The sequence below is a fragment of the Corticium candelabrum genome, chromosome 15 (genome assembly GCF_963422355.1).
Source record: "Corticium candelabrum chromosome 15, ooCorCand1.1, whole genome shotgun sequence".
Lineage (NCBI taxonomy): Eukaryota > Metazoa > Porifera > Homoscleromorpha > Homosclerophorida > Plakinidae > Corticium > Corticium candelabrum.
Window position 1 is genome coordinate 3,718,349 of NC_085099.1, and position 17,461 is coordinate 3,735,809.

Here is a 17,461-nt window from a genome sequence, read left to right on the forward strand (position 1 = left end):
GCTGCGCGGACTCGACATGGCGGCCGACCGGACACTCTTGCTGCTCGCGTTCGCATTGCTAAGGTGCTTGACTGCTGCGGTTTCGTACTCAAACGAGACGCCTCGCGTTTCGACGATTCAAACGTGTCGCTTGCGATTCATTGCGATTTTCTCTGTTTAGTGTTTGGTGCGAGGCGAGAGAAGCTGACAAGGAAGGTGAGTGGCGATAGACTGCAGATACACAAGCTGCTCTCATCGCGCCTTGCGCTAATTGCGTTACATTCTCGGCACGTGCGACTCGTCGGCCTGTCCGTTGTGCGTGTGTGTAGACCTTTGCTGGACGCCGTTCGTTAACGGAAACCAGCCGGACGACGACGGTGACGTGGAGAGCATCGATGCGTTGAAACGGAACGGATACGACGTCTGTTGGTATCCACGCTCGATCGAATGTCGCACGTCAGAGGAAAGTAAGTGCAGCCATGTAACAATATCCTTGTGTGTGTGTGTGCGTGTGACCACAAGGCAACAATAATAAATCGATTAGAATTGTCTGCAATCGGAACCGGACAAGTGGTGACTTGTGACGAAGATAACGGCTTCGTTTGTCGCAATCGACATCAGCAAAATCGTCGATGTCTCGACTACGAGGTGCGATTTCTCTGCCCGTGCAAACGTAAGTTCTCTTCTCGAGTGTTAGGTCGGTGTGCGTGTGTGCTCGTCTGCGCGTGCGTGTGTGGTGTGTGCGTGTGCGTGGTGAGTGTGTGTGCATGTGTGTGCGTGTGTGTCTGTCTGTCTGTCTATCTGTCTGTCTGTCAATACATATATTTTCACACATCATCGCTATTACAGTCTAAGACAATTAGAACTAAAATGTCTGTGGTGTGTGTGTGTGTGTCTGTCTGTCTGTCTGTCTGTGGTGTGTGTCTGTCTGTCTGTCTGTGGTGTGTGTCTGTCTGTCTGTCTGTCTGTCTGTGTGGTGTGTGTGTGTGTGTGTGTGTGTGTGTGTGTGTGTGTGTGTGTGTGTGTGTGTGTGTGTGTGTGTGTGTGTGTGTGTGTGTGTGTGTGTGTGTGTGTTTATTGGCCGTGGTACCTTGCAGGCACTTGTGGACGGTTGATTATTGCTGCTCTGCCAAATAATCGCTTCATCTTTCCGTCCTATGGCAAGTCGCTTCTGTGTGAGTGGACGATCATTGCGAGGAACAGAGAACGAGTGAGGGTCGAGATCCGTGGGACTGACCTCGACGTCGCTGCAGGCGATTTGCTCGAGATCTATAGTGACCAGGTGAAGTTGACGCGCTTGATTTACAGCAGTGAGCAGAACTGGCCACCGTTGAAACCGTTTGTGTTCTCGAGAGACAAGAAAGTGGTGATTAGGTACAAGGCAGCACTTGTAACTCCATCTCCTACATCCCTCAGGGTGTCTTACTTTGTTGTCGAACGTGGGTCACAGTATTGAATTATGAATTTTTTGCGTTTGGTTGTGTGTGTGACATGGTTGCTGTGTGTGTCTTTGTTAGGTGCTAGGAAACTGCAGTTGTGTTCGTTTGGGAGCAAGGCTTGTCAGTGGAAGTCAAGCTCAGAGAAATGGAGACTGAGTGAGTTGGTGTTGTGAACGCGGAGGCGTGTGGTGTGGTGTGGTGTGTGTGTGTGTGTGTGTGTGTGTGTGTGTGTGTGTGTGTGTGTGTGTGTGTGTGTGTGTGTGTGTGTGTGTGTGTGTGTGTGTGTTTCTGTGTGTGTGTGTTTCTGTGTGTGTGTTTCTGTGTGTGTGTGTGTGTGTCTGTCTGTCTGTCTGTCTGTCTGTCTGTCTGTCTGTCTGTCTGTCTGTCTGTCTGTCTGTCTGTCTGTTTGTCTGTCTGTGTTTGTCTGTCTGTTTGTCTGTCTGCCCACGTGCTTGTGTGCATGCGTGTGTGTGGTAGTCATAAATTAATTGGTTGTTGTGGCGTTGCTCAGCTGACTGTTACAGAGATGACGGTCGAGCATACAGAGGGACCACATCGACAACTACATCTGGTCGATTGTGTCAGTCGTGGCAGTCACAGTCTCCTCACAAGCACTCGTTCTTTCCAAAACGGTATCCCGAAGTAAAAAAAGCAAAAAACACTTGCAGGAATCCCGGAGGCTTAAAATCAAAACCATGGTGCTACACTCAAGATCCCAAAATGGAAACCGAAACGTGCGCTCTTGCACCATGTAGCAAGTCCAAGTCAGGTGAAACTATTGCTTTGTGTCTTGAGATTTACGAAATGTCACGATCGAGGTATCTTTACACTCATAGAATCTGTTATGGTTCTTTATCGTGATGGGAACGAAGTGGGAGTAGAGACTCATACCATTCAGAGTCCTCTGTACAGTCAAGAGACTAGAATTTGCTTCTCGTTTTTGTATTGGGTGAACAGTGCCGACATGAAGCTTCTCACAGTCAGAGTACTTGGAGTTGACGATGTTGTGAAATCCGAGTTGGACATAGATGGCACCATATCTGACAAATGGTATTGGGGGTACATCAGGATACCCGACGGGATCGACTTTCGTGTTCAGTTGAGTGGCAACATCGATTCAAACCAGACGAATGCAGCTGTGTTAGCGGTCGATATGTTTGGTTATTCGAGCTGTAGCGAGGGTAAGTAAGTGTGCACTCGTTGTTTGTTGTTTCTGTGGTTATGTTTATTGTTATGGATCAGTTTTCTTGCTACCATTGTCTGTACATTAGTATACCTTTGTCTGCCATGTGTTAATCTATTGTTATTCGCATCTCCTATCTACTCATCTATTTACCATGCAAAGTGGTTTAGAATCCGGTTACGTTCATGCAGTTTGTACTGAAGTCGAGAAGGGTCATACTCTGCTTCACTGTGCATGACCCTTCTCCGCTAGGATCTGCTGTACTTGCCTTTGCATTGTGTTTCTGATGATAGAAACAACCTTTGTCTACTGTGTGTGCCTTACTATGCAGTCTTTTACTAAGAATGGACATTCAGATCTGTTGTGCATGCCCTCTGCACTTCATTACTACTGAATATACAGCCAATTAATTAGTAATGAAATCAGTGACTTCACAGTTAGGTTAGAATCACGTGATTGAAACGTGTCATTTGTACTCTTTGTCTTTGCTGTCTTGATTACCGACGCGTGAAACGATAGTAACACCAGCCAGTCATGTGATGTACGATCGACCTGCTAGGCAACCGCGTGACACGTGACCAAAATAGCTAAGTAAACATATTTTTCTGCCTGTAATGTCTGGAATACTGTGGCCTTCTTAATTGAAATTGTGTGTCGGGTTAGCTGGAACGTGTGTGACTCCCAATCCCCATATGACTGACTGAGTACACAAACAGATGTTCTGGCCAATGTGGCAAGCACCAATTTTAAGAAGTCTTAGTATGCCATATGCTATTACCAGTTACCATATTTCCGTAAAGTGCCCATTCCATAGTTCTGAAACATGGGGCATTATTCGAGCACGGGGCACTAGTTAATATTTTGCAAGCACAGAGACTGTTGCATTGTTTGTTTGCATACCATCACACTACACAAACGACACAAACAAACTACAGTAATCTAAACTTACAGTGTTACTGTTATGTATCCTGGATACTTTTCCTTTTTTCACGTGAGTCATATTCCTGGTCTGTTGCATAGTGTTGAATCTTCATCATCACTCAGTGGTTCTATCTGGGTGTTCATTTCATCTCAAACGCACACATTGATAGACATGCATCCATATAACTGGGTTTGAATGCTACCCCAGTGGGGCACTAATCGAGCATTGGGCATTATTATTTTGTATAGGGTCACCATGGGCTTTATTTGAGCATGAGGTGAGCACAGAGCACTACTTGCAGAAACACCGTATCACGGTATGTCTTTTTGCCAAACACCAGACACAACAGGCAGTAAAACAAGACAGTGAAAGTTTACCAGTAGGACAGATGACGTGTTTCCATAACCATGTGATTCAGATGTAGTTGTGACGTTTATTCGTGAGTTTCATTATTAATTAACTGACTGTAATTGGAGTGCATAGGCAAGCACAGCAGATTCTGGCCGAGAAGGGTCATGCACAGTGAAGCACATCATGACCCTTCTCATCTACAGTAACTTTGTTCACTTGTCTTTAGCACTCGACTGTGTGAGAGAACAAGCAATAAGATGTAACTTGGAACGGCATTCGAGAAACGGCTCGTGGGATCTCCTGTTCAGCACTATCGGCATCGGCACACCCGAAGACCTGTTTCGCGAAATCGATTCCGACCTATCAATAAGTGAGTACCATTGTTCCTACTGCGAACGTGGAAATTTTCTCACGTTTAAAATTTTTGTGGTTGATGTCTTATTTGTGAAAATAAACACCACGTAAAAAGTATGGGGCGTGGCCAGGATATCACGTGGCTGGTGCGCACAAAGGCCCGTATGATACTGTTGTACTGTATTATCAAACTTTTTAAAATGCCATATAATAATTTTTCTGAGGGACTCACTGACTGTATACCCTACTGCTCCTAATGTTTTTTGAGACTAATTCTTTTGAGACTCCAAAAATAATTTAGAATTTTTTACGAATCCTAAAGGCCTGTCCACATTGGACCAGAATGGATTGCGATCCGATCAGGATAGTGAGCGTCCACACTGCACTTTGAAACCGCTACCTCCACCTCATTTTTGATATCACGTGACTGATAGCCGATGTGTACGTGTGGCGGCTTCCTTGCTTGTGGAAAGCATTGATACAGCGACGTAAGGTGAGCGAGAACAAAGACGAGCGAGGAGTGTTAGATGTTCTGACTACATGCGTAGCGTACGTGAAGGTAACGCCCACTATTTCTAATTGGATTCAACCGATCGCGATCGGATTGCGATCAAAACCACCTCGCGATGTGGATTGGATTTATCGCGATCCAGTTGCAAGTGTGGACAGCGTTGCAGTTGGATCGCAATCCAGTTGCCAGTGTGGACAGGCCTTAATTTTTCTGAGGTCTTGATGTGCAAATATTGGTAATTTTTGATTTAATGATTTGTTTGTTTATTCTTCAAACTGATTCAATTCTCTAAACATTTCTAGTTGGCATCTTGAGCTGCACGCTTCGTCTAGCAGCCATTTTTGACGATGTTTCATGCGCATGTACAAAAACCAAAGCCCGAACAACCGACAATTTCGAGACAAAAATATGGTTTTTCTGTTTATCCTATTATTTTTTGAAGTCAAAATTTCAAAAAAAGATTATTACTTGAAAAACATTAGGAGCACTAGGGTACAATAGAACTCGCACTCCCTCGATCGCTTGCGGTCAGCCCTGTTAGGGGGACCTTTTTGAAGCAACTGTTGAACACACATGACAATCATGTTGCAGCCTCTACTGTTGAAGGTGGTAGACCGGGAATGTCAGTGAACTGCAGAAGACATGGTCTTCACTCAACCTCCTACTTTTTGTAACCAATTCAGCAGTGTCAAGGTAGACTAGACCACGTGACAGATGAAATCACGTGACAGATGAAATCACGTGACTGATGAAATCACGTGACTGATGAAATCACTTGACTGATGAAATCACGTGATAGATGGAATCACGTGACTGGTGGAATCATGTCACTGATAAAATCACGTGATGTGCTTCAAAGTTGGAACTATGAAAATTTTAGCCTACGAAATGGTCTTTGTTGCAAAAGACTTTGAAAGTTTCAACCAGCAAACATTTCCATGTTTGCCATGTACCGCATTATTTTCATGTTGTCGTTATGTTAGGATATCAGTCGAAGGGTTGCTGGGAGGCAGGCAAGAGCAATGATATGCCGTCACTCGAGGATAAGGCTGGTTTACTCAGGGACTACCCGCATCAGCGTAAGTTTCCTATCTTGAGTTGTGCGAGAGCTGCTCGGGCGTTTGGGTTTCGCGTGTTCGCCCTGAAGGCGGGAGGACAGTGTTACTCGTCAGAAAATGCCGAGACACTCTACTTACAGTACAGACGATCGGACAGATGCTTGGAAGCGGGCACAGGTGGGAAAACGGCATATGAAGTGTATGTAATTCTGAGTGCCGACGTTGGAGGGTCGGTCAACAACTTGAAGTCAAATAAGGGCATTTCGAAACAAAAACGAGGTTTGTATAGTTTGTTTTAAGGTTTGTTGCTATGGTAACTAAGTTTTTTAGTGTCGTTTTTTGTGTATACGATCAACAATCGTGTGTACGATTCTGACTCGTATTTGAAGTTCAATATCGTTCCGGATCACGACAAAGGCTACACGTGTATTTGGTTCAGGTATAGAGAAATGGTGTTTCCAAACACTCGAGTTGTTGTCACTGATGTGATGGTGAGTGGTGAGGAGAGGGAAAGGACGAGGACTGTTTTTACTATTCCGAAGAAACGTCGTTCAAAGAACAAATGGTACAGTGCATCAATTTCGATTCCTCTGCTAGACAGGAGGACGGCCATGCATGAGATTCTAATCAAACCGGAGGACCCTCAGAGCAGTGGCAATTTACTCATTCAGGATTTGAAGACGATACCTTGTCAATCAGGTGTTGTGTGTGTGTGTGTGTGTGTGTGTGTGTGTGTGTGTGTGTGTGTGTGTGTGTGTGTGTGTGTGTGTGTGTGTGTGTGTGTGTTTAGATACGCACGTACATGTATGTATGTATGTACATACATACGTACGTACAGGTCAGATGTGATGATTGAGTGTATGACATACCTAATGTATGTATATATGTATATACACTCGAACCTCAGACTTCCGAGATCCAGGCACCGTTTTACCAATACCAGGGTTGTCGCTACAGCGTGACAGCATGGTGCTGTGCCATGCTCCAGTAGGAGTGCGCCACGCTCAGAAACAGTAGTTAGGAGTCCAAAGTCTTACAGCTAAGGAATGTTTGAGAATTCCATACAACTGAAACACAATACTAAAGGCGACAATTGGCACAAATCTAGGCTCTTACAAAATAACGGGGATGACAGCCTTGTTTCAAACATGCTGTACATGTACTGTAAATCAAGAAATTTCAGTAGCGATTAATTTCAGTATATTCGATATAGCTTCAAAATTTGACTATAAACTGTTTAATTAATTAATAGTTATTAATTAGTATTAATTAATTACTATAAACTTTTAATTAATTAATTAATAATTACAATAACTAATTAATATTAATTAATTACGATAAACTTTTAATTAATTAATAATTACAATAACTAATTAATATTAATTAATTACTATAAACTGTTTAATCAATTAATAGTTATTAATTAGTCTTAATTAATTACTATAAACTTTTTAATTTATTATTTATAGTTATTAATTGATATTAATTAATTGACTAACAGAAGGTGTACTGTACATTACAGTGTAGTACAAGTGTACTGTACACGCATACTGTAAGTAAAACTGGTGTGTACCAGACCTTTACATAAGAGTAGTCTGGGATTCCAAGAATAACGCACATTACCTCCTATCTTTCTTCACGTTTTTGGGCTCCGGGCAGCACCTGGTTCTATACTGCCCAGATTAGTGAGGTTTGAGTGTATGCATGTACGTACATACATACAGGTGGATGTGATGATTGACACATTTGTGTTAGCTATGAATTGTACTTTTGACGAAGAAACATCTTGCAACTGGAACGAAAAGACAAGCAGTGCTCTGTTCTACTGGGTGGTCGTCACCCACGTGGGAGTATCCGGACTACGATACTTGCCACGTAATGCAACAGGACAAGGATGTAAGACAACAAACTCATCATCGTCTGCCTCGTACTCAGTGCATTCTAATGCAATGATTCAGTCGAGAAATCATGAAACATTGCGTTTGTCAGCCTGTGTATGAGTCTGCAGGGCCGGCGGAGCAGGGTGGGCCAGGTGGGCCATTGCCTGCCCAACTTGTGAAATGGGATTTTTGCTAACAGGCTTTCAATGAGAACTTCCGGAAATATTGGTTAAGTAACACATGCTAGTGAAAACACCATGCTACACAGCATTGTAATGCAATTTGGGTTGGCATTGGGAGGGGTTCACAGTAGGGGTATAGTATCATTGAACTCGAATGCCGAACTACATTGAACCATGATCTGGACCACAGACCTCAATTCTCATGATTTCATCGTGAGACTCACGATTTACGGCCACGTCTCACGATTTGTGCCCAATTTTCACGATTGCCAGTCCTTTCTTGTAATAAGCCTACTGTGAGACACTAGAGGACAGTCGCTTTTTGCAGATTCGTTAGCCCCGTCTTTCCCGACATAGTAGATTCTTTGAATTATACCCCATTCACACGAGCTCTCCTAACCGGGCCAGTGCGGGCTGGCACGCGTCAGCGCTGAATGAAATCGTTATGTGAATGGGGCCGAGCCGTGCTGGCCTGGCCCACCACAACTTGCCATGCCAGCACGCGTTGGCCTGGGTCACCGCGGCTTCAAATCATTGTGTGAATGCACGACGGCTACGCATGCTCACTAGATACGAAAATGGCATGGTCAGAGCACAAAACCTTGTACCTCATTGAACTGTGGGGTGAGGACAGCATCCAGGTTCAAATTGAAGGCTGTGCTAGAAACAGGGAAGTTTTCGTCAAATTAGCGGAACAAATGAAGGCAGCGGGATACTCACGAACGGGCGTGCAGTGTCTCTACAAACAACATAGCTAGCGTGCGCACCAAGGAACACGCCTACTATCTCGGCTGGCTCGCTTTTCTCTAGATGTCGTGTGAACAAGAGCTGGCTCGCTTTACTAGCCCGGGCTGGCTCGGCTCGGCTCGGCTCGGCCCAGTTGGAACTGTGCTCGTGTGAATGGGGTATTAGACTCTATATTCGGCTTTGCTTGCTTGTACCTAGGTATCCAGGCTATCTACCTGCGGTAAAAGGTAACGTTTGAAAGCCTTGGAGCACGAAAACGTAAAGAAAGTCCAACAAATATGCTGTTAACCACGCCTACTTTGGTCTTGAACGGTGAATGGTTGAAATCGCATTAGTGAATATATAGAAGATTGTATGTAGACAACAGAAACTACATGCAATAGGCAAGCCAACTGTCTTCTCTCCTCCCTGATTTGCCGTTACAGCGACGTTGGACATTCTACAAGAATCTCAACACATTTAATGGGCGTGGTCATTTACAAACGACTTGATTTTTGTGCGAAGACAAAGTTGAGAGGTCTGTCTGGAGCACCCGATCAATCACCTCGCAGACAGACAACCCCATCCGGGGCAGAGGACACAAACACCTCCGAACCAGAGCTCTGGTTCTAAACTACCCGGAGTGCCGGGTTTTCTTGAACCGCCTGAGGCACCAGGCTTCAAATCTAGGTAGAGCTTGCCCAGACCCGGACTGTAAGGCTGATCTCATTTACGTAATGGTACTGTACCCCACATTCCCAAAAACAGAACGTAATGCAGACGGAACTTGCTTTGCCATTGTAGCTACAAGACTATTGCATTATCAGGTGGCGTTAGCTTCAGTTGCCGAAGCTTCACCCAGCAACTGTGCATTCAAGTGATTAAATAAATTAGCTATTTTTATGTTTACTGCGGGCGGGACTTGGCCATACAAGACCTGGCCCACCCAACATCTGGAGTGCTTGCCGGCTGGTTAATTTGCACGGACAACATGTCTCATCGAGATGTTGATGGAGTAACCCGTGTGTTCCAGATTCTGGATACATCACATTTGCTCGCTCATTTCTCGCCACAAAACTCGGCGAGAAAACATTCGAATACATCGAGTCACCCATTCTTCCCTTTGAAAACTACAGATGTATGGCGTTTCATTACGCTATGGACCCTTTCATGCAGGGTCCCGAAGACTGGGGATTTTCCATTCAAGCGCTGATCAGCGGCAAGATCAAGAGCAGGAAACTCTTGCAGGGACCGCTGGGCAAGTGGATTCTGGCGACGATTTCATTGCCGGCGTCGCCACGGAATCTCATGCAGATTCGGTTTGAAGTGTGCCAGCTGTGTCGCATAGCGCTCGACAATATCATCTTTTCGAAGCAAAGCTGTGGTGCAGGTGTGTCCATTCGATGCATCGTTTTGTAGACCGAGTGTCGAAGTGTCGTGTGTTTGTGTGGCAGATGAGGACGAGTGCGTAGACAAAGAACTGAACGACTGCGAGCAAAATTGTCTGAACACGTTCGGTAGCTATGAGTGTTACTGCAAGTTTGGTTACCAAGTGGCGACCGACGGACGACAGTGCGATCGTGAGATTTCATGCTGAACGACTGTGTTGGTCTCTACATGCTATGCGTGTGTTCTGTGATGTCTAGCTATCTGTAGCCGAGTGAAGTGCCAAAACGGTGGCGTCTGCGTTGCGCCAAATAAATGCGCATGCGCAAAAGGATTCGCCGGGCAAGATTGCACACTGAGTTAGTATACTATTCGAGGATAACTGGAATAGATTTTTACAACTTGATTTGCCATACTGCAGGTTGTGGTCCGCCGATTTTGACCAACTCGAGTGGCACGATCGTGTCGTCAAACTACGGGAAGGTTTTGCGAAGAGTTGAAGTCGTTTGTAATTGGGAGATCCAAGCTCATTCGGGTCAGATTATTGCGTTGGAGTTCGAAGGTCTTGATCTCGGTTACCAACCGTGTCAGCACTCGAACGTTCTGGTTCAGAACGTGCTGGACGATAACGTCACCCAAACTTCGATTCCGCAAGAAATGAGGAGAATTTGTCCACAGACTAGACCGCCGGCTATTCTGTCGTCTGGCAATCGGCTGTTTATCACGTTTACGTCGACGAGTCGGTTTGGATATCGTGGAACGGGAATGAAGGCGAAATACAAAATACATGGTTGGTGTCTTGGTGTGTTGATGTTGTTTTTGTTGGGTGTTTTTATTATTGTTTGGTGTAGACAAACGGTGCTATGTTGATTGTTCGAAGCTGGAATGGTGGCAGAAGTGAGAATGTGTGTGTGTGTGTGTGTGTGTGTGTGTGTGTGTGTGTGTGTGTGTGTGTGTGTGTGTGCACGTGCACGTGCGCGTGTGTGTGGTGGAGTTTCTGGTTATTGATGCGGCATGTGGCATCAGGATTTTGTCTAATAAACCCCCAACTTGCAACCACTGTTATTTATAATTTGTGAAACAGTAGACCAGGTTTTCATACCTTGCAACATACTGTACATGTTAAGTGGTGATGGTAGTTCTATTCAAGTCTCAGTGTTCTCCCCACAACTAGCTTTATGGGCATTTTGCTGGTTGAGATATGGTTGAAGCCTTGAACCTGCTGGTTGTGACTTAGATAGACCTTTCTAGTCTGAGTTGTAGGGTTCCTCTAGGGTCACGCTATGAGACTGGTATGTACAGTACTACGTACACACGCACACACACACACACACACACACACACACACACACACACACACACACACCCTTGATTCCACCATACCCACTATGGGTTTTGGCAATGCAGCGTAATAGCACTTCTCCAAGCAGCACGATCATCAGCATCACGAAGACTGATATGTAATGACCTGAGGTCTCTTGTGACAACATCTATCCATCTCTGTTTAGGCCCATGTGTTGGTCTTGTTGCATTACTAAGTCTGCTGCGAAGTAGTTTTTGGGGACGATTGTCACTCATGCGCAGCATATGGCCCAGCCATTGCAATCGTCTCTGTTTTGTCATAGCAATAGGGTCTTCACACGCTCGTTCTAAATTGTCTGAATTCTTGATTTTATTCCATCCTGAGACACCAAGAATCGATCGAATGCACCACATGTGGAATGTATTTAAGCCTTGCAAGTTTGGTTGTGTAACAGACCAAGTCTCACATCCATATAGCAAAATAGGTCTCACCAAAGCACGAAAAACTTTCATCTTTGTGGAGATTGAAAACTGCCTGTTGGTAAATACCCTTTTCTTTCAGGAATCAAAAACTTTACTTGCTTTGCTTATACAAGCATCAATTTCTACACACACACACACACGTGCGCGCGCACACACACACACACACCACACACCACACACCTATATGTATGTATTAGATAGAACTCAGCATGAATAATGTCTGGGAACTTTATGTAATATCCGGGATAGGTTCTGAGCGTGTACACGGCTGGATGCCAACAAACGTTGGCAAAGAAGCGTAGACTACTAGAGTTGATGCACCTGCTTGTTTCACGACGTGGAGCTCAGCTGCTCTACTAGACCTTGGTTGATTTGTCAAAATGATAACACGGTGCATCCTGCTTCAAATTCTGTGAAGTTGTTTGCAGTGCCTGCTGCCAGATGTACCTATAGTAGAATTGGAAGACTAAAAAGGGTGGACACAAGTGGAGTGAGATGCCTGGTGCAATGGTGGCTGTTCTCGTCTAATATTAGATCAGGGCCGGATCCAGAGGGGGGATCAGGGGGTTGAAACCCCCTCTTTTCCAATAGGCGTGGTTCAATAATTTCATATAATTTCATTAGAAAAGGAAAATTAGTAATTCTATAAATAACTGCTAACGGTAAACCCCCTTTTTCAAGAATTCCTGGATCCGGTGCTGTTAGATGCTGTCAAGGAACATGAATCATCTAATGATCACATTCAGTCACAGAAATTCCAAGTATGATGAAGCTATGATGAAATCTATGCGAGCCTTATACTGGATTACTGGAGAGAATGTGGCATTTTGTGAATGGCATGGGCTAACAGAGTTGCCGTGTTGAATCATCAATGAGTTTAGCAAAGATTCAATGCAGGGGCAGCAGAAGCTCCTTTGGATTTGGGTGTGGGGGCAAAATTTTGTAACAACCTGCCGTATTTTGATTTTAACTGAATATGTTTGATTTATCGTTGATTAATCTGTGACAGAAGTAACCAGAGGAGCATGCACACAAACGGTCACAACAATGTGTATCAAGCGAGTCAACAGCAACACCATCCGATAGTTTTTCTACTTGCAAGCAACAAACTTCCAAAGTATTTCTTTGATCATCATTCACTGAAACGAAATCCCATTGCATAGCGTCCAGTATTGGAGCGACGATTCCCCCATCCGATATTTAAGGGGCAGCCACTTCTTGTTTCGCTGCCCTTGAAATGAGTTAAATTTTTTAAAGGATAGCCTACAACCTAGTCTCTGAGGGGTGAGTCTTCATCAAGTCCTTGGGTTGATTGAGAAAAATTTCTGGGGAGAACATGAAGTCTGTCTTCAACTTTTGACAACTGGATTCCCTTTTTACATATTATTTATTGAACTGGACAACTTGCGTTAAGATAGTGTCAAAAACGTTTGGTTCTATGAAACCGGAGAGTGACCAGTTGAAAGTAGCATTAGTGCTTGAGTAAAGCAGTAACTGTTGAGTGTTCTATTTTACTTAGTGCTTGTGTATACGTTGTATTGCAAACAATCCACGTACAGTACAACTACACTGGTTGCAGAGCATAGCCGTAGGAACTGCGGGGTGGGGGGCACTGGGGCACTGGCCCCCTCAACTTTTTTGGTGTGATTGAGAAATCATTACATGTACTAGCTCAGGCTAATGGAAAGCTTTGTATGACCTGCAGATATACAAGAATTAAGGACAGACATAGAGACACATGACTTAGGCTGACGTGATCTGACATACTATAGTGTTGTTGTTAGTTTACTATTTTCTTTTGCTGTGTTGCATGCATGCCAGTTCCTTTTGACATTAAAATCCAAACTGTTGTCTGTGTCTAATAGCTAGCACCTTCAGTTACACCCATTTGCACCGAATTGTGATTCATATTGCTTAACAAATTCAGTGTACATGCATGCATTCATAACACGTGCACATAAACGTCACTTCTGCATTCCACTGGCAACTGGCTTGTGACCAGATTTCCAAACTTGCTACTAGAGACGCGTAAATTGTATTGGAGGAAGAACACTGCATGATTGAATGTTGTTGTTGTGTATTGTGTAGGTGCTGTGAAGGACACGTGATTGTGACGTCCAACGTTCTTCGCTCCGGTACTCAGTCAGGCATTCATGTGATGCTTCATGGCGTGAAGGGAAGGGTTGACATGGAGGCGGCTCTGACGAGCAGTGGCAGCGAGTACATTTTACCGACTCGTCTTCAGATTCAAGGTAGGCTTGACTTTTGTTGTATAGAAATTTTGATGTTGAAATGGAGTTTGATGTGTGTGTGGCAGGTTCGGGCAACGGTACAGTGCATGGAAGCATGTTGTTTAATGTGAGTCATGACGCTTCGTGAGTGTGTGTGTGTGTGTGTGTGTGTGTGTGTGTGTGTGTGTGTGCGCGTGTGTGCGCGTTCGTGCGTGTGTGTGTGTGAGTGCGTGTGTGTGCGTGTAATGTCTAGAAGTATGTGGCATCGATGTCGTTGGGTTAGATTCCTGAGGACCTTTCAACTGGGACTTACCAGCTGAAACTCACTGGTAGCGTGGACAACCGTCCCTCATTTCGACACTCAGTCACAGTCGCCGTGGCGGCCAGAGGACCGACCGTGTTCGTCCAGACCGACAAACCAGCTTACAGAATGGGCGAAACTGGTCAGGCGGACAACTCAGCGTATGGGACTAGACTTGACTAACTAACGTCTCTTGCTTGTTTCAGTGCGAATTCGGTTGATATCGTTGGATTACACCGGGGGACCTCACAGAGGCCTACTTGCTGTTGTTATTTCGGTATGTCGCTATTAAATAAATAATATAAAATACATAAATAATATAAAATACATAAATAATATAAAATACATAAATACTATAAAATACATAAATAATATAAAATACATAAATAATATAAAATACATAAATACTATAAAATACATAAATAATATAAAATACATAAATAATATAAAATATATAAATATAAAATATATCCGGTCACAACGGATGCATGTAAACGTCACAGATGATAGCCGGGACTTCGTTCTATCCACGTGACGCTTTAAAAATTCCATACGTTTCATAATGGTGGCTTAAGTGTTTGATGTCGTTCTGATGTTGCGTAGGCGTAGGAACCTAGATTGGGTTGAGGGTCACACATTTTTCTAAGAGGGCGTGGCTCTGCACAACAAAGCTAAAAATATTATTAATTAATCATATATACATATACTAGATACCACATGCCCCGTCCTTTGTACGAGCAAGTTACTGTAGGGTTCTGACGGAAGACGCAGTCACGTCACATGCAATCTTAGTTGCGAGGTCCCAGATGTCCTGAATCTTGGTTTTTGCGCCTTTTTGGATAAAGATGGACACACTCCCCGTGCAGCGCTTGGTACAGAAAACGCGTAAGTTGGATTTGTTGCAAATGCAATCAGAATTTGGAGAGAAACGAAAGCGCTAGAAGAGTATAGCTTCAGTCGGCAGGAAATCTTCGATTGCTCGAAGCTTTGCGGAGGACGACGGCACGTACAGTCTACACAGGGCTGGTGTGGCGTGTGTTCGAATGAACTGGAATGTGTAGCGTTTGCGTCATCGAGAAATTTTACGCAGAGGTCGACCTCTTGAGAGGGGACCCTTTGCAATTTTTAATTTTTACGCAAACCTTCTCTTTGCATGCCGAATGTGCGTGCCGATTTTGGTTGCGAACGGACAAAAGACGTGGCCGCATATCATGAACACACACACACACACACACACACACACACACACACACACACACACACACACACACACACACCACACACACACACACACACACACACACACACACACACACAAACAACAACAATTTGAGCTTTATATATACTAGATTAGTAGGTCACTTGACAGGTAGTTTAATTTGAGGGAGCACATGCCCTCAGTTTCCCGTTCCTAGGGTTATGTGTTGCGCTAGTACATTACTTACTCTGGTGTCTTTAGGATGGCAGGGGCACTAAGATCTTGCAGTGGCAGAACTTGCGACCTAAAAATGGTACATACACTTTGTTGAACGTGTCGTTGTTGTGTGTGCATTTTTCCGCTTGTGATGTAAATTGTGTACTAGGGTTGATATCTCGCTCTTTGGCTCTTTCCACACAAGCCGTGTCGGGACAGTGGAATATTTCTGTACGCGCCACGTATCCGGATGGAAAAGTGCGTATCTATATTTGTCGGTTTTGTTCGATTTCTTTATTTCACATTTTGTCGTTTCTGCATGTGTGCACCCTAGCGTGTCTCCTCGATTTTTTGGTACGATTCTCTATGCGCAAAACGCTCGTATATATCCCACTTCAGTGTGAAAAATATGGAATTATTTTGGCTCGGACAGACTGAGCCTTGGTAGGACAGTCTTGTATGGTGTAACATGTCTATTTAAGTGACTCCCCTACTGCAGCCATTTTGCATGTAATTTTTTTTATAACCAACGTCCAAGGGAGAAATGGCGTTAAAGGCAGCTGAGGATTTCTCTGGATAAAGCATGCTAGGAGGCACTTAAGTCATGAAATTACACTATCATATATGCATACAAATGGATGTTTTGTCCAAACACGTCCCAAAACTGGTGCAGTACTTGGTTGGACAAACAACACATTTGGTTGGACATTGTCCTATGTTCTACCGTTATTTTCCACACTGCACTTTATTGATAACTAGTATACATGGCCCGTCCTTCGTACGGGCAAGATACTGTAGTGTAGAGATAGGTCTGTGGACACGTCACGTGCAATCTTTGTTGCAAGGTCCCGGACGCGCTGAATGAATTCGAATCTTGCTCTTCGCGCTTGTTTCGATAGAAATCGACACACTCCCCGTGTAGCTCTTGCTGCAGAAAACGTGTAGGTTGGATTCGGTGCAAATGCAATCGGAATTTGGAGAGAAACGAAAGCGCTAGAAGAGTAAGTTTCGTCGGGAAGAGATATTCGATTGCTCGAAGCTTTGCGAAGGACGGCGATGCATACAGTCTACACAGGACTGGTGTGGGCGTGTGTTCGAATGAACTGGAATGTGTAGCGTTTGCGTCATCGAGAAATTTTACGCTGGGGTCGACCCCTCGAGAGGGGACCTGGTGCATAATTTTTTAATTTTTTATGCAAACCTTTTCCTGTGCGTGCCGAGTGTGCGTGCCGATTTCGGTTGCGAACGGACAAAAAACCTGGCCGCCAAACGCGAACACATACACAATTTGAGCTTTATATATTAGATCCTGTTTCGAAGTAAAGCCCCTTGTTTCTTGTATTGTAAATCAAGCATGTCATGAGGATCACTAGGAGCGAGTATGATGTAATTTGCGATGGTTGGTGTTTTCCATCTCCTCTTCTGAGTAAAGTTAATAATTACCCGAGGCCCGGATATCCGTGCTAAGGGTATAGTAGTAGTCGTCCGACGTGCAACCGTATTTATACTCAATTAGCGTAGATGCAAATGAAGCTATTCCGACCAATTGACGAACGTGATGTCGCCATAAGGCTCCACCTCTGTTTGGTAGCTGCTAACGAGAATTTGGCCATCAGTACATGGTGTTTAGTCCTTTGCTTTACATAAGGGTGTAGCACGTAGAAACAACGTCTAGTCTACATTTGCACGTGCATGTCTTCCATTTAGCCGTGGGCCTAAATGATTGCGGCTAGACGGTGATAGCTGTGTAAATACATGT

At 44.3% G+C, this 17,461-nt stretch overlaps 1 protein-coding gene across 2 annotated transcripts in view; it reads left to right on the plus strand.

The window, feature by feature from the left end:
* Positions 1–17,461, plus strand: part of LOC134191078 (CD109 antigen-like) — a 41,150-nt gene continuing 23,689 nt past the window's right edge. Inside the window, exons 1-23 of one of the 2 annotated variants that reach the window (XM_062659639.1) lie at positions 1–63; positions 161–195; positions 309–446; positions 524–652; positions 1,077–1,418; positions 1,497–1,574; positions 1,930–2,187; positions 2,255–2,599; positions 4,101–4,244; positions 5,723–6,076; positions 6,128–6,496; positions 7,553–7,693; positions 9,619–9,975; positions 10,040–10,165; positions 10,232–10,330; positions 10,393–10,761; positions 10,823–10,868; positions 13,845–14,008; positions 14,074–14,114; positions 14,271–14,430; positions 14,495–14,565; positions 15,748–15,799; positions 15,872–15,960. In XM_062659639.1, the coding sequence (XP_062515623.1) occupies positions 17–63; positions 161–195; positions 309–446; positions 524–652; positions 1,077–1,418; positions 1,497–1,574; positions 1,930–2,187; positions 2,255–2,599; positions 4,101–4,244; positions 5,723–6,076; positions 6,128–6,496; positions 7,553–7,693; positions 9,619–9,975; positions 10,040–10,165; positions 10,232–10,330; positions 10,393–10,761; positions 10,823–10,868; positions 13,845–14,008; positions 14,074–14,114; positions 14,271–14,430; positions 14,495–14,565; positions 15,748–15,799; positions 15,872–15,960 (3,954 nt within the window). In that variant the 5' untranslated portion in view covers positions 1–16. Of the gene's footprint in view, positions 64–160; positions 196–308; positions 447–523; positions 653–1,076; positions 1,419–1,496; positions 1,575–1,929; positions 2,188–2,254; positions 2,600–4,100; positions 4,245–5,722; positions 6,077–6,127; positions 6,497–7,552; positions 7,694–9,618; positions 9,976–10,039; positions 10,166–10,231; positions 10,331–10,392; positions 10,762–10,822; positions 10,869–13,844; positions 14,009–14,073; positions 14,115–14,270; positions 14,431–14,494; positions 14,566–15,747; positions 15,800–15,871; positions 15,961–17,461 lie in introns of those variants that run through there. The other variant, XM_062659640.1, reaches the window with a different exon arrangement.